The sequence below is a fragment of the Plectropomus leopardus genome, chromosome 8, assembly GCF_026936395.1.
Source record: "Plectropomus leopardus strain MGB_pleo_1.0 chromosome 8, ASM2693639v1, whole genome shotgun sequence".
Lineage (NCBI taxonomy): Eukaryota > Metazoa > Chordata > Actinopteri > Perciformes > Serranidae > Plectropomus > Plectropomus leopardus.
The window spans coordinates 5,099,498-5,124,848 of record NC_142183.1 but is presented as its reverse complement, the minus strand read 5'-3'; the positions used below and the strand labels follow the sequence as shown (position 1 = coordinate 5,124,848).

Sequence of the window (25,351 nt, the reverse complement as noted above, 5' to 3'; positions counted from 1 at the left end):
AACGCTCTCTATTCACCGAGCTTTTCCAAAAACCCATGTGGTGTTATTTATAATCCATATAAGCTGCGTACAGTACGTACTTCTGTGTTTGTACAAGCAAGTGCACAGACAAAAGTCACACGTGGAAATACAAGTCTCCGGGCCTCCGTTTTAACAAGTCTCACTTTTTTTAATGGGTCTATCCTGGTGTTAAATATCTGTAATGTGTTTTGCCTGGCTGTGACGACGGCTGGACATAAACATGCTATTCTTGCCGTACTTAAAATTGTTCTATTAATAACGCCTATAATGTCTGAGTCTCGTTCTGCATGGACGGGTGCAGCAGTATTTATTGCGTGCAAACGTGACCTGTTTCCAGCCGCCACACGTTGTTAATCTTTCGCTACACCTCTGCCACTCACGGCACATTTAGGTCAGACTCTTTTAGCGCTTTCCAGTCAGAGGGCAGGCTGCCGCCGCTGCCACCGGGGTCCCTCGTGGTCATCGGCGCCGCCGCAAATCTGGGGCCACACTTTTCTGACGGGACGTGGCGTCTAACTGAGAGCAGCATCGCCTCGCCTCTGTTACCAACTCAACCTCCAGACCAGACTTGGATGTCTTACACAACCCTCAAAAACGTGCACACATCCCTCGTGGTGCTTTCAGAGGGCAGCTTCTCACGGACCACCTGGAGCGACTCGATAGTGTTGGGTCTGGAAGTTTGAGACTCAAAGCTGGCCCAGTTACCATGTGAAATAAAATATAAAACTATTCACTGTCTATGGCAGTGATACTCAACTTATGGCCTGCAGGCCAAATCTGGCCCCCAATAGGCTGTCAGGTGGCCCCTCCAACCATATTCTAAGTCACAATAACAATAAGTTGAGTCAAACTGGGTTTTTTTGTACTTTCAGCGTACAAAAGGTGCCAGAGTGCATAAAACAGCGTCAAAAAAGAGCTTTTATCAAAACAGTCCCCTGCACCTACCGACAGATGACATAGTTAAGCCCCTAATGTCCTAAAATCCTAGAAATGTCCTAAAATCCTAGAAATGTCCTAAAATATTTTTTAAAAAATCCTAAAATCTGAGAAACATCCTAAAATTTGAGAAACTTCCTAAAATCTTAGAAATGTACAAATCATCCTCAAAACATCCCAAAATCCTAGAAATGTCCTGAAATTCTAGAAATGCTCTAAATTGAAACGCGTATGGAGCCTCTGCGACTGGCCCCTGAGGCTTGAGTCAGACTCATGAAACAAATTTGATGACTTCAGCCTCGAATTGTTAAAATTTTTAAAAACCTTGTAACTTGACTTGGACACCAGTGACTTGTGATTTTACTTTGACTCGAGCCTTTTGACTTGAAAATACTTAATGCCTTCTACCGAGCCCTTAGATTTAAAAGAAAGTATGTAAATTAAAAAGTGTGCCACAATTATATTTGTTTCCCTTCATTTCTTTAATCAACTGACATTGACATAATTACGGTTAATCTTTTCAGTTCATTTAAACATAAAACATGCAACAACATCCAAAATCACTTTAAATGACGAAAGTAATATTACAGAAAACATATTACAAGTATTAGAAAAGCAAGTTTGTTTTTTTTACCCCAAAATGAGATTTAAAAAACACGATAAGACTGGACAGAAAAATGCAAAATTTAGTCTGTTGTGTCTTTTTTTTACACTCTAAGTCAATATGTCTTAATCTGTCCTAGACATCCCAAAAACTCTGAGTAAAACTGTGACATGTCCATGGACACCCCTAAACGACATTAAAACGTCACCTTCAGGTTCATCGTCTGATCTGATGTAAGCGGAGCTTCAAAATGTAGACTGCTTTTTTGGCTGAAGCATGCAGAAATCCTCACTCGTCACTAAATAAGACTTTTTAAATGTTTGAAAACTTAATTATCTTAATGTCAAAGTAGCTCTTGATCCCACTAACGGTACTCACCACAGCTTGTTTGGTGTTTGCTGACAATTGTTGACTAATCGTATTTTTTTTACCATACAAACAGTAAGTGTTGCTCGAAGTCTGACCTAAAATCTCAGTGGATCTGTTGATTTTCCTAAAACGAGGAATCCTCACTTCCTTTGTTGCTCATTTTTTATGTTAATATCTCCTGTAGAGCACTGGGTCTGTAATATTGAACTTATTAGAAGATATCTGCAACATTTTGACCCATTAAATCACTTTTAAATCCACATATTTCCCCACAGCTTTGTGTTTAATAGGTTTATGACCTACCTAACACTGAGTGAACAAACAAAGAGTGTGTTTCTACTTAATGCAAAGTCAACCTTAATATCTCGGATTAATTTTGGCGTTCACCCTAACTACACACAGGGAGAGATAATGAAAGTCAGTGTTTTGGTAGATGACTAAACTGAACTTCAGGCTGCAAACTGTTTACAAGAGTGAGTGGAAACTATTCACTTTTGAAGCAACTTTTTATAAAAGTATGTAGTTTTTGCATCGATTGTGACTTTAAAATTTTGCATAATCCAATGCCTCTTCTTTAATGTTATAAAATACAGGACTTAAGGGCAACTATAACCAAAATTTGCATCCTGTGTTGCCCGGGTGCTTAAGATTTAAGGCAATTAAAACCTGTAATTGGGGTTAGGAAAAAGGTTGTGGTTTTGTTGAATATTTAATAAGTAAAATACCTCCTGTTAAGTGCGTGGAGGAAGATGCTGAACTAAACCTCAGGTTAAGTCCATGTTGACTTTATTAGTAGATAATGAAAACCACCATCTTTTCCTGACTTTAGCCAAAGTGCCCAAAGGTGAGCATTAAAATGTTACTCATGCTGTAGTTGGAATCGGAGCTGTTTTGGATGAAGTTTACAGCTCTGGTTAGGAATGTTGTAAAACTAATCAGTTATGTGGACAGAAGATTTTTTACTCTCTTTCAGCAAATTTTATTGTTTTGTTAGAAAAAAAAATCCCAGTCAGTACGCAGGTTTCCATTAGTCCTCAAATTGCATGAATTTGTGAATATAAAATATTTTAAAAAACCAAACAAAACCATTTATCTTAAAAACGTTTTGAGGTGGTATTTCAGCTGATTCAAATAAAACATTTTTGCTTTTTAGTCTTTTCTAGGTCACATGATGCTATGGCTATGAGCTTGTCAGTAGGAACTGGCTCCCTCATGATGCAGCAGGAGCTACAAGAGCTGTTATTGCATCACATAACTTAATCTGAAAGTTTTGAATCCACAATTCCAAAAATCTAAGATGCCAAACTTGAAGCTACAAAGCACAAAGTGCACAAAGCAATGGGTGACGTCACCGTGGCTTCGTCAATTATTTCTGTAAAGTCTGTGGAAGTGGCACTGAAGAGTGAGTACAGGTGATCAACAATGTGCAGGGTTTTTTTCAGTTTTTTTGGGGGGGTTAACTGTTACACAAAATCCTGGCAATGTTACATTGAAGCTGGCAGCAAACTTTTTTAAAATGTGAAAGCAATTTTTTTTTCATGAACATTACTTATATAAGACACAATTGCAAATTACAAACATTAAAAGATCAATCAACGCATATCATAGAAAATAGAATGTAATGATATGAATATGAATAAAATGCATTAAAATTGAAGCCACAGGAGGATGATGATGAGCAGCACCTGCAGCCTGTAGAGAATATAATATGAAGATGCTGCTTATTTGTTCGTGCAGCACTTTAAAACCTGCATCGGTGTTACTTTGCTGCGTTAAGATGCCTTTTGCGATTTCTCTCTAAAACATGGGGGAAAAGGCAATGACCAACTTGGTAAGCACATAAATTGCGAAAAAACAAAAACAAAGATTAGTTCAAAAAATTGGATAATAATTGGATAATTAAAAAAATTATCAAAAAAGTTTTAACATGTCAAAAAAACTTAGGCTATTCATAATTATAACAATTTTATATTAAAAATTATATATAATATAAAATATAATAAGATATATGAAATAAATATATATTTTCAGCCCATTTTTAGGACATTTTCCTGTTTGTTTTTGTTATTTATTTATTTTTGCTTATTTTCTTATATTTTTGTATATTTTTACCTTTTTTAAAACAAATTTGCTTATTTTATTTCATGTGTTGTGAAGTTGCTCTTTGTCTCCCTTTTGTCAAAGAAATCAAGACAATTTGCTAATGACAGAGTCCAACATTTTGTCCTGGATGGACTCACTGCTGGATGCAGTTGATCTACAGTTAAGTGTGATTTAATCTACGCGTCAGATGTCTTTGCCCAAACATTTGCTTTGTGTGAACTGCATGTGTGCATCGTATGGTTGGCATGTGATGAAGCCCCTGATGTGAGCCGATATCACCTCACATACGTTTTAGATTCAGCTGACAAATGATAAGAAGCGATCTGATCATCAGAGTCGTAGCAGATCCTCAGCGGGGGAACAATCAGCGGAGCTTCATTTTGGTCTAAACAGCACGTTTGTTGTTTCCTCTGCTCACCAGCTGCTGCTGCTTCCCCTCCGAGGGTTCATTGGCAAAACAACAAAAGAGAACATTCTCAGGTGCTTTCTGCTGTTGTTAGTGGTGTTGATTACAAGGTCTGAATAATGGACAATTACAGGAAACGGTGACTTTAGGAACCACATGTGATGTGCATGTGTCACAGCAGAGGGAGGACAGGAGCGCTGTGCAGGCGTTTAATTCAGTCATACATCACGAAGCAGATTCTTTTCAAGACAGGTGAACAATAGTGGAAGAAAAACAGTGAATGTGTGGTTTCACAGGTGTGATTTTCCAAGATTTCTTGGTTTTTATGACAATAGCTGGGACGCATTCCACAAAGCTAACCGCACACACAAACATGTAGTGGTTATCTTCTGGTTTGCAGGAGGTGGGAACAGAAAAAGAAGACGAGCTCAGGCTCCAGGCTTCTGTCCTCACGGAGGTTTTTGGTATCCGTTGATCGGGCTCCCTGCCTGAGGACAGAAAAATAAACTGTAAGTGAAGATGACCAAAGACAATAAACATTAAAGAGGATGTGCAAAAAGTGAAATCAGAGAGATAAATGCCTTTTGGGGGATTGTTCCATCATCCTGATATCATAGTTAAAAACGGGCTTAAAGGGACAGTTCACCCAAAAATGAAATTTCATGTCATTATCTACTCATCCTTATGCTGATGGAAGGTTGGGTCAATATTTGTAGCCAAAAAAACGCCGCCTGATGTTCACAGGGAAAAGGCTTTGCACTCATCTCCCAAACAATTGAAGCACATGGTGAACAGGATTCAAACGTTAAAAGAATGCAAAATAAAACCACAAAATGCCTCCATACTGCTTGTCCGACATAATCCAAGTATCCTGAAGCCCCAACGTGCCAACTTGTTTTGAAAAATGTCACTGGCATCATGTTTTTAGCCTTTTTGTAGCCTGTAGTTCCCAGTGTAGGAGTCGTGTTCGCGTTTGTGCACTCACTTATAGAGTTAGCAGCAAGCAACAAGTCGCTTTGTAGGATTAAAACTACTGTGTGTTTAAAAAGCTAGGGAAAAATGTCTAGGGTAAAAAGGAAAAAGCTAGGGAAATTTATAGTTAATTTAGAATTATCATAGGTTATATCATTGTTTTTTTTTTCAAACTTTTGTTCCTTTTTTTTTCTTTACAAACTTCAATGTAACTTTTTGTTCAATTCTTGCTATTTTCTGGAAGTTTCTTCTTTCATTGCCTTCTTCCCATGTTTGAAAAAAATGAAGCTATTTTGCTTGAATTTCAGAGGGTTAAATGACAGGTGCTGCTGCCTCAGAAATGTTGAGTGATGTTTGCTGTGATTCAGTGCTGAAGGTGATATACAGTCCAACATCACGACCTCGAGTGTGATGATGGTTTCGTACAACAGTTGTACAAGCCTCTTTTATTAGTTAACAGTAATAAGAGACTTTAATAAGAGTTTATTTAATGGTTTTTTTGGCTCTGCCGACACAAATCGTTCCTCAACTGCTGGAAGTGACAGCTGTTGCTTAGCAACACAAACATTTTACTGCACGCTGCTTGCTAATCTTTGGCGGCCTGTGAGATTGAGATGAGTTAGTTTAATCAGACAGTTCGTCGCTGCGGTGTGTCCACTCACTGCTGTGATATCCTCGATCACCTGTGGGTGTGTGTGTGTGTGTGTGTGTGTGTGTGCGTGCGTGTGTGTGTGTGTCAGTCAGTTTCTCTCAGGCTGCGGTCAGTGTAAGACGAGTGTGTCCCTGTCTCACTGCACATCCTTGTAACATCTGTGACAGCTGGTTTTCTCCCAGTGAATGGAGTTTTACCAAAACCTGTCCGTCACAGCCCCCCACCCCCCGAGCTGCACATCGAGGGCTTTTGCATCAGGCAGGATTTTCAGTTATTTTTTGAGATGATGTCGGTCAGACGGGATTTCCTTGCTTTTAAAACATTGACACAATCTGCGGTAACGTTAGATAACTACTGACCGTCAGTGTGAGCCTAATTAACGGATTTAGAACAGCTGTGAAGCGGAGTGATACATGCAGAGTTAAAAGTTAAAAGTCCCAGTGCTGTTGTACTGTATATCATCACTCCTGGAATGCCTCGACCAATCAGAATGCTTGGTAGAAACTAGCTGTGGTATAATATATAATAACCAGTATGTACTGTCTGTCAGAAGACCTTGACACGTCACAACAACTGCAAGCTGCTCGGGGTTGATGTGCTGTTACAGGGACAGTTTTAACAGCATTTATTTGAATATATCTTAATGTGAAATAGATCCCAACTCCTGTTATCTACAAAGAACGATACTCACACCTACAGAGTTTGAGCCTACAGTTCATATAAATCACGTCAGAGCTGGTTATGTGTTTTATCATGGTTGTTTCCTCTATGTCTCCGGCGGTCCCCGCTCCTCCAGCTACATTTCCTCCCTCTCTCAGCTCTACCAAAAAAAAAAAACACCCTGCATCATCTGCACTCAATCAGAATAATTATCCAAAGAAATGCAGCGCAGAGCCTGTGAGAGGTGAGGGGAATGAAGCACAGAGGCTATTGGCAATCACCTCCCTGCAGTCATTATTAGTCATCTCTCTGCTGCTCTGGAAGGAAACCCAGACGGCTTGGGAAGGAAGCCATGTGCAGCCGACAGACGGACAGACAGACAGACAGACAGACAGACAGAGAAAGGCCCGATGTGACTCCGCTGCCCAGAAAGCATCAGCGATCTCTCAAGGCTTTGGCAGCACGGCGGCTCCTCTGGGGACTGGCAGCGATCCGCACACGAGCATCAGCCTTATGTTCCGTCTGTCAGGCTTCCTCTTATCCGCAGATTTTAAAAACACTGAGCTTGTCACTCTGAAGATGTGGGAGCTTTTAAAAATCCCGACGCGGACGGCGAACACCTTTCTAAAAATCCTTCAGGAGGATGAAGTGTTTGAGGTCCTGTCAGGATTACTGAGGGCTTCCTGAAGGACTTCTTTGTGGGACGTTGTGGGGTTCCTGTTTGATTGCAAAACGGCTTTGCAATCAAAAGTTCCTAAAAGGCCTCGAACTTTTTGAAAGCAGACGGACAGAAAAAATAAAATACTGATTTGACTCCAGTGCCCATGAAGTTTTATGAATGTTCTGGCTGCACTGTGAGTCCACAGGGGACTGGCAGCCGTCCTCAGATGGATATCTGAGTGTTTTGAATTTCTAATTTCACCCCTGAGATTTGCAGCAGTTTGTAAAGACTAAACCGGTCACTGTAAAGGTTGAGGATCGCTTCTAAAAATCCAGCTTCAGTAGTTTTGCACCTTAGCCCTAAAAGATTAAATAAATCCTCATATGTAGTGGGGGATCTCCACACAGGAGACATAAACGGGCACCAAAATTAAACCTAAGGGGAATGAGTAGGGGAAGGATTAAACAAAAATTGAAGTTAATGGTTATCATTTATTTCCTAATGCAACAACAACAACAATGATGATGATGATGATGATAATAAGGTCTATTTTACACCGTTATCAATCAATGCTGGAGCTTTTTTTTTAAAGATTACAGAAAAAATAAATAATAATAATAATAAAAATAATTGTCATAAGTACTTGTATCATTACTATTATTATTATTATAGTTCTTTAAAAAAAAATAATAACAATAATAATAATATAATGATAAAAGATAATAATAATAATAATGTAGTAATAACAGTATTTTGTTTTAATAATAATAATCATCATCATAATAATGGTGATTATGATTATTATTTTGTTTTATATTTATTTTTATTTTTATTTCTATTTCTATTTCTATTTCTATTTTTATTTTTATTTTTATTTTTATTTTTATTTTTATTTTTATTTTTATTTTTATTTTTATAGCTCCAGAATTGATTGATAATGGATTGATAATAATGGTGTAAGACCTTTTTTGGCCACCTGGGGGTAGCGACAAACATTGTCACATTGCTTTTACATCATGAATATTGTTGGTATTAAAATATCGACTTAAGCTGCTTTGATGTTCAGTAGAAACGTGATGTTCATGCGCTTCTGTAAAAACTTGCGAAAGAGGTCGGGCTGGATGGATCGAAAGGGTCACAAATCATGACTCAAAGATCCTCTCCGTTGGTTCATTAAGCTCTTCTTTAAGGAACACTCTGCGGTCACTCAGTGATTGCACAAAGACAAAGAAACCTTTAAAAGACAACAATGATGAGACTCCAGTACCCATGGAGTCTCTGGCTGTGTGACAACCGCTGTAGGGACTGGCAGTCGCACCCAGATGAATATTAGTCCTGTTTTTTGGATGTCTTCTATTTCAGTCTTCAGATCAGCGTTTGTCTTTGATCCAGAAGTGTTTAAATACAGATGAGGTCGCTCTTTCAATAGAGGCTCATCTGAGGGTGCTTTTAAAATACAAAGAGCCAACGAGCTATTGGATTATTGGAAGGTTTCTTCTAAAAAACACAATTATGCTATTAGTTTAGTGCTATTGTACTTATAACCTACATACCTCATATACATAAGGTGTCAGAGTGCATAAAACAGCATTAAAATAGAGCTAGTATTTCGAAAAAAAGGGCCAGTGGAGGATCCCCCGCATCCCCTGACAGAGGTCCTAGCTACCCTAATGTCCCAAAATCCAAGAAACATCTTAAACCCGCAAAACATCCTAAAATCCAAAACATGTCTGAAAATATGAGAAATGTCCTAAAATTTGACAAATTTTCTAAATTCCTAAAAATGTCCTAAAATTCAAGATAGTATGTCCTAACGACTAAAAATCTGAGAAATGTCCTAAAATTTGATAAAATTTCAAAAATCCTAAAAATGTCCCAAAAATTCTAAAAATGTCCTAAAATTCAAGATATGTCGTAAAATCCTAGACATGTCTAAAAATCCTAGAAACGTCTGAAAATCTGAGAAATGTCATACAATCCTGGAAATGTCCTAAAATTTGAGAAACATCCTTAAAACTCTCCTATATCTTCGACACTTATAAGGGGTGGTGGTCCCCCAAATGAAGCAGGTTGGTTTAGTTGATGAAATAAAATAAACTGTCAGCTTTTTCAGTAATTTAGTGAATGGTTTTAACCATTTTTCTAGCAGTAATGTCGACCATTTTCTGATTCCAACTTCTCAAATGTGACAATGATGCTTTTCGTCGTATGGACTGAATATCTTTGGGACTGTAATAATCAGTGTGAATACATCTTCGTGTTCTGTGGGAAAACAGGCTTTTTTTTTTTTTTTTAGAATTTTCATACATTTTCTAGACAAAACAATCAGTCAAATCATGGAGAAAACGACAGATGGATTATTTGATAAAAAAAATAATCATGCATTCCATGTATGTTTGCCAAAGAGCTTTTAGTAACCCTTAAATGTACCTCAAAGCCCCTTTACTTTTAACAGGCTGCAGAAAAACACACTTAACCTCCGCTGTTAAAGACGTATTTCTAGTTTCTGTAAGAACTGACAGCAGAGTAACTCCTCCGGGGATTAGAAACCGTACTCCGATGAATATTAGCCCTCCCTAATAAATCTCTAATATTTTCCCTCCGAGGTTTGCACGTTCTCCCACACAAAGATTTCAAAACACTGAAGCGGTGCGCTCCGACATGCACGGTGCAGAACATTCCTTGAACACGCTACAAAAAGACTGTGAACATGACAAGAACATACGACCATTAACTCTTTAAAACTCAGATCGACATCAGTTTACTTGCGCTACGTTCAGGCTCCTTTCACAAGCTATTTGATCCTTTAAGACCTGAGCAAATATTGTGTGATTTCTTTTGAAAACATGGCGGAAAAGGCAAACATGGTAAGAAATGTCCCAGAATCGCAAGAAACAGGTCAAAGGGGACAAGAAAATTACCTAATTTTTTTTTTTTAAAAGAGAGGAGGATTATTAGATATTTATCCAAAAAAAGGGTAAAAATGTCTACAAAACTATATTGATAATTAGAATAATTTCTTATTTAAAATTATTTTACAGGAAACAAATATAGAATGAAATATATACATATTTCTGTTTTTATTTTCAGCACCATCTCTTCATTCATTTTCTTGTTTGTTTTTTTTCTTACTCTTTTTTGTTCTTATTTTCAGGTAATTTTCTCAAGTTTTTCCTTTTTTCCATTTTTTACAAATTTTTCAGCCATATCTTAGTAAGTTGCTTGTTGCCTTCTCTCAGAAATCAAACAATTCTGCTCAGGTTTCAAAGGGTTAAGAAGCAGAAAGATGAAACTGGTACCTGGTTAAAGAGCTCCTTATAAAGTTTGTTTGATTTCTCCAGCTGAGGCTCCAGGTCGGCCACTGCATCTGCACCCCACGATGTCAGACTGCTGCAAAAGAGAAGCAGGTTAGACGTGTCAGAAATACCATTTTGTACTTGAAGACACTAGAATTAGGTCAAATATACAGAAATGACGGGAGATGAAGAGGGTTTTTTCAGTCTTTTTTAACACTTGAGAGCTGATTTCTGGTAAAAGACGTGCAGTTTTACTTTACTGTTTGTTGCATCTGTCTGCTTTCTTACCCGTCGCAGCATTTATTGTCCTGCAGAGGACAGAGGACGCTCTGTGTCGGACTGTCATCACGTGACTTCTTCTGTAGTTTCTCTATCTTCTTTTTCAACACAATGACCTGTCGCAGCAGAGCATCTCTCTCCTCCGTCAGGCAGTCTTTGAATCTGTGATTTAAAAAATTAGAATTTTGTTATTCTTGTGTCCAGGCGTGCTCCTCTGTTTGTACTGATTAGTTTCAAATCATAATGTTTTAGCAAAAATGTGTTAATGAAGTACTGAGCATGTGACAGGAGAGATGAGCATGGATTATTCTGCACGAGCTGTGTGAGAGTTTGTAAACTGGTGCTTTGATATAGTTTTGCTGTATTAAACTTTAATTGGGGAATAATTTTCACCTTTTTAGGATTCTCTGTTTACCATGGAGGCATGAGCGAAAAACTAAGAATTTCACGTTACGCAGGGTGAGAAATTGATTGACAAGTAGTTATTTTAAGTGCAAAGTATTTCTTTAAATAACAGGCTACAAAGGTGTCGGGTGACATACTTTTGAACTTTTGCAGGCTTGCTGTCTCTCTTTGCTTCAAGTCTTGTGTGGGGTTTTATTTTTGGGTATTGTTTGGGTTTGTTTGTATGTATTTAAGTTTAGGAGCCAGAGGTCAAGGAAAGGCCTTTGGGGGCAGGTGGATGGTATCTCGGGAGTAAATTCTATTAGGTGTTCATCACATTTATTGTGTTTTTGCCCGTTCAATCAAGTAAAGAGATCAGTTTTAAAAAAAAGAGACAAAAAAAGAAGAAAAACACAAATAATGGAGCCTCTGATATGAAATAACCTCATCGCTCTGACATTAACAGTGTTAAGGCCGCCAGGAAAGTTATTTTTTTCTTTAATGTCTTTTGAAGGCGTAAAGTAAAAGTTTTCAGACACTATGTGTGATTGTAAAAGTTGCGGGAGAAAACACCAACCTCTTGACATAACACATCCAGTAGCGCTGCTGCTGACAGAGCCACTCAAACTGCTCCGCCGTCCCCTGAAGTTTCCTCAGACTGCCCTCGTTCTCCAGCTGCAGCTCCCTCACCTCAAAAACAAGACAAACATCACTTTATATTTCCCTTTTTAACCAGGATGTGACTGAGACAACGAGAAATACAAATGAGAAAAAACACTTGAACTCAGTGGCGTCATGTGGAAAGATGAGGCTTCATCTCCGACTCCCAGGACTTTCACAATAACTCACCGCTTCTATCCACCGCAAATAAATGTTCTCATTGAGTTTCTCACTGACAACGCGGTGTGTCCTGTTGGACGTGCGCAGCCGTCTCATAGGAGAGATAATTATAGAGCTGGATTGTTTGCTGTTTGATGGACTGGTTGAAACTGAGGCCAGGAGGGGAGTGAGTCTTTGAAGCCAAGTGTAAATAAAAAGAAGAAAACCCTGACAGTGTGTAGGAATGTTTCAGTAATGCCCAGACTCAACACACATTCACACAAACCCAGAGCCAGAAAAACATCTGAATTAGTGCTTTCTCTCTCCGGGGTGGTTGTAGTTTCTCAAATTTGGCCGCAGAACATAAATTTTGAACTCCGAGGTTTTATGTTTCATGAAATTAATTATTCAAAATGCAACGGCAGACTTGTTATTTTCTCTGTTTTTTACTGGCGCGCGGACACGTTGACCCAAACCAGCCTGAGAACGGTGTTAAACCATGAGCTGTGATTTGGGGAGCTGGCATCAGGATGATGTTGCGCTGCATTTTTTCTGGAGGAGTTGGCCGTGAGTTCGACTGAGAGAAATACCCCACATTCATTATAAAACCATTAAAAGTGCATTACTTATCTATTTATGCTGAAACACAGAGGAGCAAATACTTCTGACTAAAATGTCCAATCCTGACATCTGCTGGACTAAAGTCACATTACAACCTCTCACTTCTTTATTGTGACATTAAGATGCTGCTGCTGGTTTTTAAATGTTTGAGCTGTTACTAATTACTGTGTATGAATAATTTCATAAAAAAATAAGAATAAGAAAAATAAAACCATAAATTCTTTAATCACACTATATATATATATATATATATATATATATATATATATATAGTCACACAAACACAGCCCACAATGTCAGAGCAGCTACTTTTTTATCATGACACGCTGAATTTTTTATTTTTCTGTTTTTGTTTCATATTTCAGGCCCATCATAATTGCATTTAATGATTTAATGTAAGAGCCCCGTCGATTCGTATTTGTCCTGTGTGGGAGGACGTGACACTGAGACATTTATTTTATAAGTGCACTTTGAGTTACTATAATTCAATTTTGTTCAAAAATATTGACCCAATGTCCACTGCAAAGGAAATGTTATAAAACATTAATGAATAATCTTTTTTGAGGAACAAAAACAACTTTGTGATTTGTTTCTTACGTCACAGTTACTTGAATTATGGAAAAAATCCAAATATTCAAACATTTTTTCTCCTGGGTCTCGGGAGGATAATAAACGTACCGTGTTCTTGAACCGTCATGCTGTGAGTAACAACTAATTGGTATTTTTTTGGTCAGTTTCTTTCTGTCACCGAAAAATATTAATCAATACTGTGCAGTCTTTATCATTATTCTATAAGTGACCTTATGTTAATGTGATCTGCTTAGTTTTCTTCGTCTTCTTTGATAGTAAAATTTAATGTTATATTTTGGACTGTTGGTCGGACAAAAGAAGCATTTTGAATATATCATTTTAGACTTTGGGATCTTTTGGAATGAGCATTTTATAGACCAAATGATTAACCTTTTGATGAGGATCGTCAGTTTGACCAATAATGAAAATCTATAGCTGCAACTGAACCTCAAATGTCGATGTTTTAAGGCTTGAAAGGTGTCACACACACACGTATTAACAGTGGAAAAGTGGATTCTGCTTCTAACGGAGTTTCTTTTGAGGTTTTGATCCATCTTGACTTTGCATTTTGATTAATCGAGCTACACTTTATCGTTACTTTTTTTTGTTTAGTTTTGTTTTTTACAGTCAGAGCTGTAATAACTGACTTTACAGACCCAGACTGTGTCAGAGGTTTCTGTTCTCTCACCTCCCTCTGATGAGCCGAGCGTAAATCCTTCAGCTTCTCCGTCAAAGTTCGGTTTGTGTCTTGAAGCTCCTCCAGCTCCACCGTCTTACTGTTGGAGACAAATACACAAAGATTTAATCTGCGATAACTCTTCACACATTTCTTAAAGACAGTTTGATTTTGCCAGGGTAAAGACATATCAACATAACTGTCAGCATCATTCTGCAAGACGGAAAACTACTTCAAACTGCCTTTTAATGGACTGTATATAATGATTTTTACATTTTGGCATTCCCTTTTTTTTCCTACTATGTATGGTTATATAGTTTTATGGTTTACAGTTTTTAGGGTTTTAGAGTTATTTATTCTCATCTGTCCATGTCCTTCATTTAATCGAAGAGCAATTTTCTTCATAAGATGTGCTTACATTTCGCATATGTGCAAATTTTAATTGTTTATCTATATTTCCTTTTATCTACACTGTCAATCTTATCTTATCTTATCTTATCTTATCTTATCTTATCTTATCTTATCTTATCTTATCTTATCGCATCGTATCGTATCGTATCGTATCGTATCGTATCGTATCGTATCGTATCGTATCCATCAAATTGCATCCATCTGATCTTTTAAATTAATAAACAAAAACATAACTTCTGTTTTTTAATACCCTTACATATAAAATCATTTCATAGATTTGTGTTTGAAATAATAACTTAATTGGTGCAGTAGAACTTATTTTTTAACCCACTGGAATGAGAAGAAACATTAAAATACCTAACTTTTTTATAATAAACTGACGTAAACAGTCATTGGTTAAGTTTATTGAAAGAAGTAGCAAGAATACTATTCATTTAAATTACTTTATATCTAAAGTAATCTGCAAACTATGAGTGTTTGGTGCTTGGAGCGCTCATTACTAAAATAATAATCCTTATTCTTTACTGTTTTTCCAGGTGTTTCTTCTACAGATCTGTTTATTCATCTTGATTTGTGTTCACAGCCCTACATGCTCCTTTCTACTCTGTCACAGACAAGCAACTGAGATTCATTTTCATGATTTGTTTTAGTGCATTTAATGTTAACGTTAAAAAGAATTTAAAAGGCAAATGTAATATATATATATATATATATATACCTCTCTGCTAACGTTAACATTTCTTTCATCCTCTTGACTTGCGGGCTGAAATCTTAAAGTGATAAAGTATTCTGACACTAAGCCAACTCCCCACGGGGATTTACAGTCAGCAGATTGAGGCACGGCGCTGCATTTCTGCTGACTCTAAAATCGATGTTTTCATTCAGTCCTGAGACGACAGTTTGAGATGAAGTTCAGCTGGTGACAGCTTCGCTTGGCTTCAGTCTGCTGGAGATGGTAATCAAACGTTAGTGTGGGTTTTTTATTATTAATTTGAATGTTTCTTTTAGTCTGCGGTCTTATCTGGGTTGATGCGTGTTTTTATACTTGGTTCGGTTTTAACAGCTGGGTGAAACATGAAGGAATGTGTTCAAATCAAACCATCAACAATTCAACATGGTTAAGGAAAATAAGGAGGTTACCGCAGACGTTTTGTCAGGTATTTCCTTCACAAATCAGAGCTGTGACAGGTTCCCGTCTGAAGCACAGTGAAGTTTTTGCTGTGCTTTTAACTAAAAAGTTGTGCACATTGATGCACACCAGTAAGAGAATACAAGGTGAATTAAAATAAAAACAGTTCACAATAAAATCATTTTTTCTGGAAAAGATGATGTTGCGTTGATGCTGCATTATGAACTGTTAAATCCTCCACATTGGATCTTCAATCTGTTATTATTTTTCAGGAAACACGAAAAGTGGGCCTACCTGTGCAGCTCTGCCTCCAGGCTGTCTGTCAGCACTGCTCTCCGTTCAGCTTCAACGTGCAGCTCCGCCTGGAGGCTCTCTGCCGCCATAGCTCTGTGATGGGCCTCCGCGTGCAGCTCTTCCACCAGGCCCTCGAGCTTCACCTCGGAGCTCTGCAGGCACAGCAGCTCTGAACCGACCTGCTGCAGCAGCTCCTCGTCCCGAGAGCTTGCCTCCACCAGCAGGACCACACGCTGCTGCAGAAAGTCGACCAGGTCCTGCGGGGCAGAAACACGGAGACATACATGTAAGTCATTGATACTCAACATACAGCCCAGGGGCCAGTTAACCGTTAGCCATTTTCCAGTTAACAAAAAAAAAATGGTGATACATACTGGGATTTTTTTTGTACTTTTCATATACATAAGGTGTCAGAGTGCATAAAACAGCATCAAAATAGAGCTCAGTTATAAAAAGAAAAGTGCCAGTGGAGGATCTCCCCCTCACAGAGGTCCTAGCTAAGCTCTTAATGTCCTAAAATCCCAGAAATGTCCTAAACCCCTAAATACGTCTTCAAATCCAAGAAACTTCCTAAAATGCTAGCAATAGCCCCTGGCCTCCTGCCATTTAGCAAAAGTGGCCCCAAAGCAAAGTAGGTCGAGAGTCCCTGATATTATATACTAACACACATACCTTCTGCAGAATGTTTTTAAATAACCAAATTATTTTTTTAATAGTTTTTATTGTTTTTGTTCTGCTTCCTCCGCTATTTAACGCAACTTGGTTTTCTTTTTCTCTGCTAAATTCTGATACCTAAAGTTTCATCTCGTCAAATTTGGACAAAATATACACCAATGCCACGTATTGACCGTGCATTTTAATGTGATATTCCTCAGTACTTCCTGACCTTTTAAGAGACGTCCTGTTTCGCAGCATTATTATCTTGTACAGACTGCAAAAAATGATGTCAAACATGACTATAGGTCAAAGAGTTTGTGACATGCCCAAACCTGACACCATATTAGATCTTTGTGGGGAGAGCGAGTGAGTCATACTCTCTACATCTCTAACAAATACCACTGAGGTCTTACTGTGCAGCAGGGATAAATCTGGGATGTCAAAGATAATTGTGGGAGCACGCTATGTAAATAAAATTGACTTGACCTGACATGACAGAAGAACAAGACAACTTATTTCTGCCTCACAAAATTAAAATAAGGTGAATTTTCCACTGAGTTTTCTCAAGTCTTTGCTTTTCCCCCGGACTCTAAAAACTGCTCACAGCTCATACCTGTGCAGTCTGTGTCCAAGAGCCAAAAAACCCAAAAAGGTACTGCCAAAGCCTCTGCATTTACAGTATGTTAACACTGGCACTTACCGGTCGCCTAATTCCAGTGTAATTTCAGTAATTGCAGCATAGGTGGCCGGCTGGTACGGTCACGGCTTTGTGCATTTAAATTATGGGATTGTAATGAGGTTAAACGCTACAAGTTCAAATAACACAAATTTTAAAAAATTACACTGAATTAGAGAGACGTTCAGGTAAGTGTTTCCTAACAAGAGTCTAACTGCCAAACCGACGTTTGAGGTCGAAATGGAGCTGAATGTTGTTTTGGGAGTTTGGTGAAAGAAGTTGCTCATGATGGTGAATTATCAGCTAAATCTGCAGCTTTGTGGAGCTTTTTTTTTTTTTTTTACCTTTTTTTAACTAATAGTTTTGGTTTTACAGCACATTTACTGTGTGGCTCGTTCCCAGCAGAGGCAAACAAAAGTGCGATCAATCTGATAAAAATCTTTTTCCAGCGCCAAACAGAGGACAACAAAGCTGCTGAAAAATGGAACATTAGCAACTAAAGAGCCACATGTGTTTCTTTATATACGACATTCAAAGCATCAATATCGCATAAAACAAATATATGAGCAGAGAATGAAGTTATGCTCGCTCTGTGTGTCGTAATCTGAACGGTCGAGCGGTGGGCTTTGAAGCCAATTTTACATTATGATCAATAAGTTCCCAAGAACCCAGCTCAGCCTTGACGCTTATTTTTCCACTTCTGGTATTGCAGTGAAAAAGTCCCCTGCAGCCCAGAATATATAAATATAAAATAAAATAAATATTAAATAAATAAAATATAAAATATGAATATAAAATGAAATATAAGTATAAATATGAATATGAATATAAATAAATATACACACATTTATGTACATATATCATTTTTTTCAGCTCTTTTGGGTCATTTTCTTGTTTGTTTTTCTGTATTTTTTTGGCAAATTTTCAGGTGATTTTTTTCCATTAGGCTCTTCGCTTGTGCATGATGCATCTAAGACAAGCTCCCAGATCTTTAATAATTTTACAGCCAGATAAAAAAAAGAAAACACACAATTTTTTTTTGTTTTGTTTTTTTGTTTTGTTTTATTTTTTGGTAGCTGTCTTGTTTTCAACAAAGGAAAGAAATAAATGCCAAGTGGCCTAGAATATTCTTGTGGACCCTCTAATGGTGTATCTGACCTAACCTCTCTGTGGGAATAATAAAGTGGAACAGAGGTATTTTTAGGTGATTTTAACTGTATACAAGTAGTGTTTTTTTCCTTTGACAGACACTGAATTCATGATCTGCCCACCTGTTGCTGTTGGATGCTGCTCATCAGTTGTTCTTGTCTCATCCTCAGCTCCGCGTTCAGCTGCTCCTGCTGGAGGAGTCGGGCGGTCGCAGCTTCCAGATCCTTCTGCAGCTTCCTCTCTCTGTCTCTGGACAGCAGGAACTCCCTGTCGAGCATCGCTGCAGCCGCAAACAACAACCAGTCAGGTTTGTAACTGTGAACTGTGATAACTGTAATGGTTTCATTCAAACAGAAGATGTGCTGAACGTGCGCCACTTGGACCTGTTTAGAAAAAGTGTAATGTTTGAAAACCACAACACTTTAAACGTGGGGTTGTATATCAGCTGCAGACACTTCTGGCTCTTTTCAAACCTCATATCTGCACCGTGTGTCCTGATTCTTTACACACATATCTCTGGATCTCTGCTCAGTTTGCCGTCCTCGTCTCACACTTTACTGTGCACATCGTGCACGTTGTTGCTGCAGCTCCTCCTGATCACCAGCAGAGGTCGTTGGAAGTCAGATTTCTTAATGGCTCTTACAGTTCGACGTTTTCACAGATAATTATTTAATACTGTTTGTTAATGCGCAGCAGCAGACGGACACTGATGTGGTTCAGCCCGAGGCTTCTTCAGCTTTACTCTGACATTTTGGGTGTGACCCTTATCGATCAGAGACCAGAAACCTGGTGACGATTGATCACCAGCTGATACAAATCAACATGATAATCTTAAACAATATAAACTTTGTAAACATATTCGTAATATTAAATTGGAAACAAGAAATTAATCTTTGTTCTAAATCCATGAAAACAAGTACAGATTATTGAACCTAATTGCAGGAAAAATATGTATTTTTACATGTAAAGATCTGCAGAGGAAAATACACATCAACAGCTGATAACAACATTATTTCTTTAAAAATAAAGTGCCCCGCAAACTGCAAGAAAGTAGGAAAAGATGACAAGAAAATGACCTGAAAATTAGTCATTTGTTCATTTTTTTTTTAAAGGAGAAATAAAATTAAGTGTATTTAAAAACACACGAGAAAATCGTCAGAAAAAATAATCATATTTACATGTTTAAAATCATGTGACAGAAATATGTACATGTGTTTCTTTATTATTATTATTATTATTATATATATATATTTTTTTATTTTATTCTTCTTTAAAAAAAAATCCTTGTATCTAATCTAATCTAATTTTGAGTTATTTCTTCTCAAGTTGCTCATTGCCCGTCTCCTAATGTTTTGAAAAAACAATAATAATAATAATAATCAGGATTTTAAAGGGTTAATCCAATAATCAGTATTAGGAAAATTGTTTCATGTTTTACTGCATTTGTGACAAATCTGTAAAACCACTAAATATTTTCAACACACAAACAGCAGTTGTTCAAATCTTTATATTTAATTCCTTGTGTACAGAATAACAAGAAAACATTTACATTAAACATGTCTCTTTTAATAAAATATTAAGAAAAATAGTAATTTCAAAAAACAGGTCATGAAAAATATAATAACTGTGTAGGTGACCCTTTGATTTCCATGAGTGCGGTTTGAGAAAATGCGTGTTTCTACACTATCTATCACTACTGTTCCTGCAGTTATTTTGAAATGCTGCTATCTCGAGATCAAGTTAATTATTATTTCATCTCAAGATAACGACATAAACGGCTTTAGGGTTAACCGCACATTCGTTTATTTGTTGCAGGCCGCCACAACTCAATCATCCACCGCCACTGATAGATCTCTGCAGCTGGACCGCTCATTATTTTCAACCCTTTGAAACCGACATCAGTTTTTTTGTGTTGCGTTTGGATGCAAAACTGTATCTTTAATTATTAAAATGATACCAAAAAATATCTACATATATTTTTCAAATTTCAGCCTTTTTTCTGCGTCTTTTTTTTCCTTTGTTTCTGGTAATTTTTCTGTAACTTTTTATCTTTTTTTTTGCCAATTTTCGGGCCATGTCTTATTAAGATGCTCATCACCCTCTTCCTGTGTTTTTAAAAGAAATCAAACCAGTTGCACGTAAATTCACACACTGTCCCTCAGCATCCAAAAATGACACAAGACGGGAAACTAGCACGTCATATTTCGGCGTGTAGGGTCACTGACCATGTGTCGCTATTTGAGAGTTGGGAGTAAAAATGTGTTTCCTCGTTATATCGATAATTTACTATCCTTATGCCTCTTTTTGTTGTATCCATGATGATTATGGGATGTTTTTTTAAGTGTTGCCTCATCCTATACCCCATAAACACATTCATTCAGATACGGTACACAGTGCAGAGTGTGCATTTCTTTATGATCCAGAATATATCGTTTTTTTCTTAAATCTGCAGCACTCTGCCACCTTTGTTTGCACAATGAATCTGTTGTCATGTAATTGTTGTTTTCAGATGATAATTCTGTTAAATATTATTTCCTCCTCATTAACTCTGACGATATTTAAAGCAGTAAATACACAAGAGAGACACTTTTACAATCAACGTGGCACAGTTTCATTTTCAAGTTGTGACCTTTGAAAGGAGTTAAGTTTTATCATCTACTGAGGAAATTCACAGGTAAATCCTGCTTCTGAAGTCATTAAAACACTTTTTATTAATTTATTTTTTTTCTCTGTAAGTCATTTATTTTATGGCGTGGCAACAGATTTGAAAATTGACCTGATACATTCAGAAATCCAGAAAAAAGCAGGAAGCATGAACTTCATATGTTAAATTGAACTTTACATGACATCTGGTCCTCTGTATGTTACAGAATCTGGGTCTTTGTACTTATTGATGCTTCAGTGCAATTAACCCTATGAAACCTGAGCAGAAACATGGGAAGACAGCAATGAGCAACTTAAGAAATGACCCCAAAATTAGCAAGATATCAAAAAGTAAAAAGCAAATCACCTGAAAATAAAAAAGGATAAGAAAAATTATAAAACAAGAAAATAACTGCAAAAAGTGCTAAACAGTTATCATAATAATTTAATTAATAATTAATTAATATGAATAATTAATAATAATTAAATCAAATGAAATAACATTATTTGTAACATGATTTTAAATATAAAATGATCTCTATAGTTTCCTTCTTTTAAAGCAACATTTCAGGTAATTTTCATGTCACATTTTAAAGATTTTTTTAATTTGAGGGATATTTCTTGCCAAGTTGCTCACTGCCCTTTTTCCTCATCTTTTCTTAAGAAATGAAGATTTTTTTTTTCAGGTTTCAAGGGTTTAAATGCTTTTAACCCTTTGAAACCTGGATTGACATCAGCATTCATGTGCTGCATTTGGATGCCTCTTATAAGCAAAAACACTCCTGAAATGTGAGCAAATTGGTTTGATTTCTTTATTTAGAAAAGAAAAAACAGGTAAAAGGCAATCAACAATATGTCAAGAAATGTCCTGCAAAATACAAGACATTTTAGAAAGCTGAGTTAAGAGAGAAATTATCAAAAAAAAAAAAGAGAAAATGTCCAAAAACCTATAATTCTAATTTCTATAAGTATGTACTTAAAATTGTTACAGAAAGAATAAATATTTTATTCATATACATTATTTAATGATTATTTTTCCCCCCAGTCATTTCATCGTTGGTTTTCATTTTTTTCTTTCCATTATACTTTTCACGTAACCCTTTTTTGTTATTTCTCACTAATTTTTGGGTCATTTCTTGTTACGTTGCTCATTGTCTTTTTCATGTTTTTGAAAGCAATCCACCTCATTTTGCTCCAGTTTCAAAGGGTTAAAAGACATCTGAATGCAGCAAAAGAAAACTGATGCTGATCCTGGTTTCAAAGGTTTTTATAAATGAATGAGAGAAGACAAATACCAAAACAGACAAACCAGGAATAATAGAGGTCAAGATGAGTCTGAACCCGTGTTGTCGAGTCACGATTTTATGTTGTAAATGTGTAACTTTCTTCTCTGAGGTCAAAGCTTACCTTTGTCCTGAGCCAGGCGGGTGCACTTGGCCGTCAGATACTGGATCTGACTGTAGTCTTCGTCCCTGTGCGTTCGGAAAAACCTCCTCATGCTCATCGCGGTCTGAACTTTTCTCTGTGACCTCTATTTAAAGCTTCGTCCAGCGTCCCATGATCCTCCGGGCAGGTGTGGTCAGACTGGACTCTGCTGTATTTCCCCCTCGCTGTGCACAGAGTCTGTCTCACAGCAGATCTGTACCTGAGCACACCTACGAAAGGGCAAGTTTAAGCATTAATCCCAGCTGCTGTTTTCATAACACGGAGGCGAGGCGTGTGTGTGTGTGTGTGTGTGTGTGTGTGTGTGTGTGTGTGTGTGTGTGTGTGTGTGTGTGTGTGTGTGTGTGTGTGTGTGTGTGTGTTCACACCTGGTGAGTTTTGTTTCCACCGGTCCCCTGCTTGTATCAATAGGAAAACTATGACCTGTTTTGTGCGCAGATTAAAGGCTTGATCTGACGTTAAATGCAAATTTAGTCTTTAAGATTTTTCCTCCTAAGGCGTCGTGAGCTGAAGCAGGTCGGGCGTGTTGCGTCTGGCAGCAGCCTCGGGTTAGTTCTTTTATGATTTAGGATTGCGTAAGTGATTTTATAGAGGAAAATGTCGTTGGCATCTAATTACGTCTTTTATTTGGTGCATCAGATGTGTCATTATTGCGTTTCAGAACTTTTATGTTGAACATACTCTGAAACGGTTTAGTTTCTGGTCATTTTCTCATGAGATACTGCAAGATAATATGCAGCTTCTGTGTATTATATAGCCTAAAAGCCACTAGACCCATGTTAAATATGTAAACTGATGATGATTTGTTTATTTAAATTATGAAAACAATGTTCACACTCAGCTTTCATCAATACGCAGTCTGTGTCATTTGGTCATTTGTGCTTGTGTCCGTTCTGTGATTGTCTGCAAGAAGCTGATGTAATTTGACTTTTTATCCAGTTCAAAGCTGCATTTTAACAATGCATGTCAGATCTTGGTTGTTTTTAACTAAATATTGTTGATTTTAGTCAGAGAAATAAGCTGAGCAAACATTAGCAGCAGTTTCTGTCATGCCAAACTGAATTAGAAAAACGCAGATTTTCAACATGAAACTGTTTTATTCTGTGTTTTTACTGGTTTTAATCGCCTGATCTGTTTGTTTTGGAGAGCGAGAGACCTCTGTGGATAATTCAGCTGCCAGTTAAAAAAAAAAAACCTACACAATGAACACTGAGGGAATTCTAACTGGGAGAAATTTCAACTGGTTGCAATCTGCAGTCTTCACCACTAGATGTAGCTAAATTCCTCTTAATCCTTAATTTTTATTTTTTTTATTTTAAGATGATTGACTGATTGATTGGGGTAATTTCTTCAAGCTGATCTTCGATTTTCAAAATGTTTCTAAATGTCATCAAGACAATTTTCTCAGGTCTCAAAGGGTTAAACAATAATTGTGATTTTGTGAATTGTTTACATTTCTGTGAATGAGACTTCGTGATCTCACTTTACTCTTTTTTCTTCTCAGAAAGGAGCCGACAGTCTAACTGCACCTTTTACTTCATATACGACGCCAGCAGAGGGAGACAAAGTACAGCTCCTCCTGACAGGAAACCAGTGTATGTTTATTTATGTTTTTATTTATTCAGTGAGTTTAGAAGTTGTTGTCAACATAAAAGCACTTTTTTACTGACTCAGTTAAGAGATGTTGAGGCTCAGTCTTCCTGCAGGAGCAGCTACCAGGAAACATTTTTTTATTATCAGTCTCTGTGATTCAGTTCAAGTTTGTAGAGTTTTATAGTTTCATAAAACACTATTTCAGGTTATTTGCCATCCTTAAAATCATACATTTCTTGTTTTAAAAGTTCACTCAGCACATTTATATGGATGAAATTAAAAGAGCCGGTTAAAGTCTCAGTGATGCTTCATGAGTTTGTAATAACCCCACGTCGAGAGGCCTGCTTCAAAAAGTTGGTAAATGTTTTGTCTTTTTAAAAATATCAGTCCTGTGTTATTACATTTATTGCATTGAAAAGGAAAACAGATTATTGACAGCGGTTTTGGAAAGTTTGCACACTTTGTTGTGTTATATATTTCTCGTGGTATAATTTTTAAAAATGTAACCATTTTAGTCATCAATCTACATCCAATAACACAGAAAACACACTTTTAAGGAGAAACAAAAGGTGAAGCCTCTCGAGGACGTCTGAACACGTTTGTAAATGAGAGATTTGATTAAATATTTTTTCCCATTTTTTTAAATAAATGTGCAAACATTTACAAAAACATATTAAGTTCCCTATTTAATATTTATAAGCACTTAAAGCCAACTACAACAACAACATAGTGTGTTGCAAATAAATGTTAATCTTTATATACTGCTAATAAAAAACTAAATAAAGATAGAATAATAAAATAATATATGTAATAAAATAACCTACATCAGGAGACTTATATTTTCTGTAAAATCATTCACTAAACTGCTGGTGTAGATACAGAAAATCAACTTGACTGATGTTGACTCACTGGTTGTTGTTTTTTTTTATTTTTTGTTTGTCATTTATCTTTTGTTGTATTTTCATGTAAAATGTTAATTTGGGGGTTTTGGGTTTTTTTTCTTTTTTTTTTGTACTGTTTGTTGTTGTCAAGCTCTTTACTGAATTTTATGCAGTTTTAATTGTGTACAAAGTAGATACATAAATATGACAGATTTAATAAAATAATCACTGTAAATGTTTAAAAGAACCTTTTTTCTACTTGACACGATGAGATATTTTGACTCTTTTTTTCTGATTACTTCAGGGCTGATTCTGCTGAGAGCTGCGGACCAACAGGACAAACTACCTCGAACACACAGACGCTGTCAGTTCAGCTCGTTTCCAGTGAGTCAGCTTTTTCTGATCCAGCAAAGCAAATGCATCTGTAGTCATTCAAAGGAAGAGGA

At 36.9% G+C, this 25,351-nt stretch overlaps 1 protein-coding gene and 2 long non-coding RNA genes across 5 annotated transcripts in view; 2 read left to right on the top strand and 1 right to left on the bottom strand.

Moving 5' to 3' along the window:
• The window catches only part of LOC148188830 (uncharacterized), a 236,092-nt gene extending 220,117 nt beyond the window's left edge, over positions 1-15,975 (top strand). Inside the window, exon 5 of the long non-coding RNA XR_015777175.1 lies at positions 15,842-15,975. This is a non-coding gene — a long non-coding RNA (uncharacterized LOC148188830). The remainder of the gene's footprint in view (positions 1-15,841) is intronic.
• LOC148188829 (uncharacterized) lies at positions 4,635-22,965 on the bottom strand. Of its 3 annotated transcripts, XM_088080771.1 has the most exons (10): positions 22,800-22,962; positions 22,396-22,643; positions 18,468-18,625; positions 15,959-16,120; positions 15,864-15,904; positions 14,042-14,129; positions 11,921-12,033; positions 10,969-11,121; positions 10,684-10,774; positions 4,635-4,927 (listed from the first exon to the last, which is right to left on the bottom strand). In XM_088080771.1, the coding sequence occupies exons 2-10, from the start codon at positions 22,490-22,492 to the stop codon at positions 4,889-4,891; spliced, it is 942 nt and encodes a 313-aa protein (XP_087936897.1). In that variant the 5' UTR covers positions 22,493-22,643; positions 22,800-22,962; the 3' UTR covers positions 4,635-4,888. The 3 variants fall into 3 exon arrangements, with proteins under 3 accessions (XP_087936897.1, XP_087936896.1, XP_087936895.1); XM_088080770.1 differs by having other exon boundaries at positions 10,684-10,771; positions 15,864-16,120; positions 22,800-22,965; XM_088080769.1 differs by having other exon boundaries at positions 15,864-16,120; positions 22,800-22,960.
• LOC148188828 (uncharacterized) lies at positions 18,516-25,337 on the top strand. Its single transcript, XR_015777176.1, has 3 exons — positions 18,516-18,652; positions 23,936-24,026; positions 25,210-25,337. It is a non-coding gene; the product is annotated as an uncharacterized LOC148188828 (long non-coding RNA).
• The last annotated feature ends 14 nt before the right edge of the window (positions 25,338-25,351 follow it).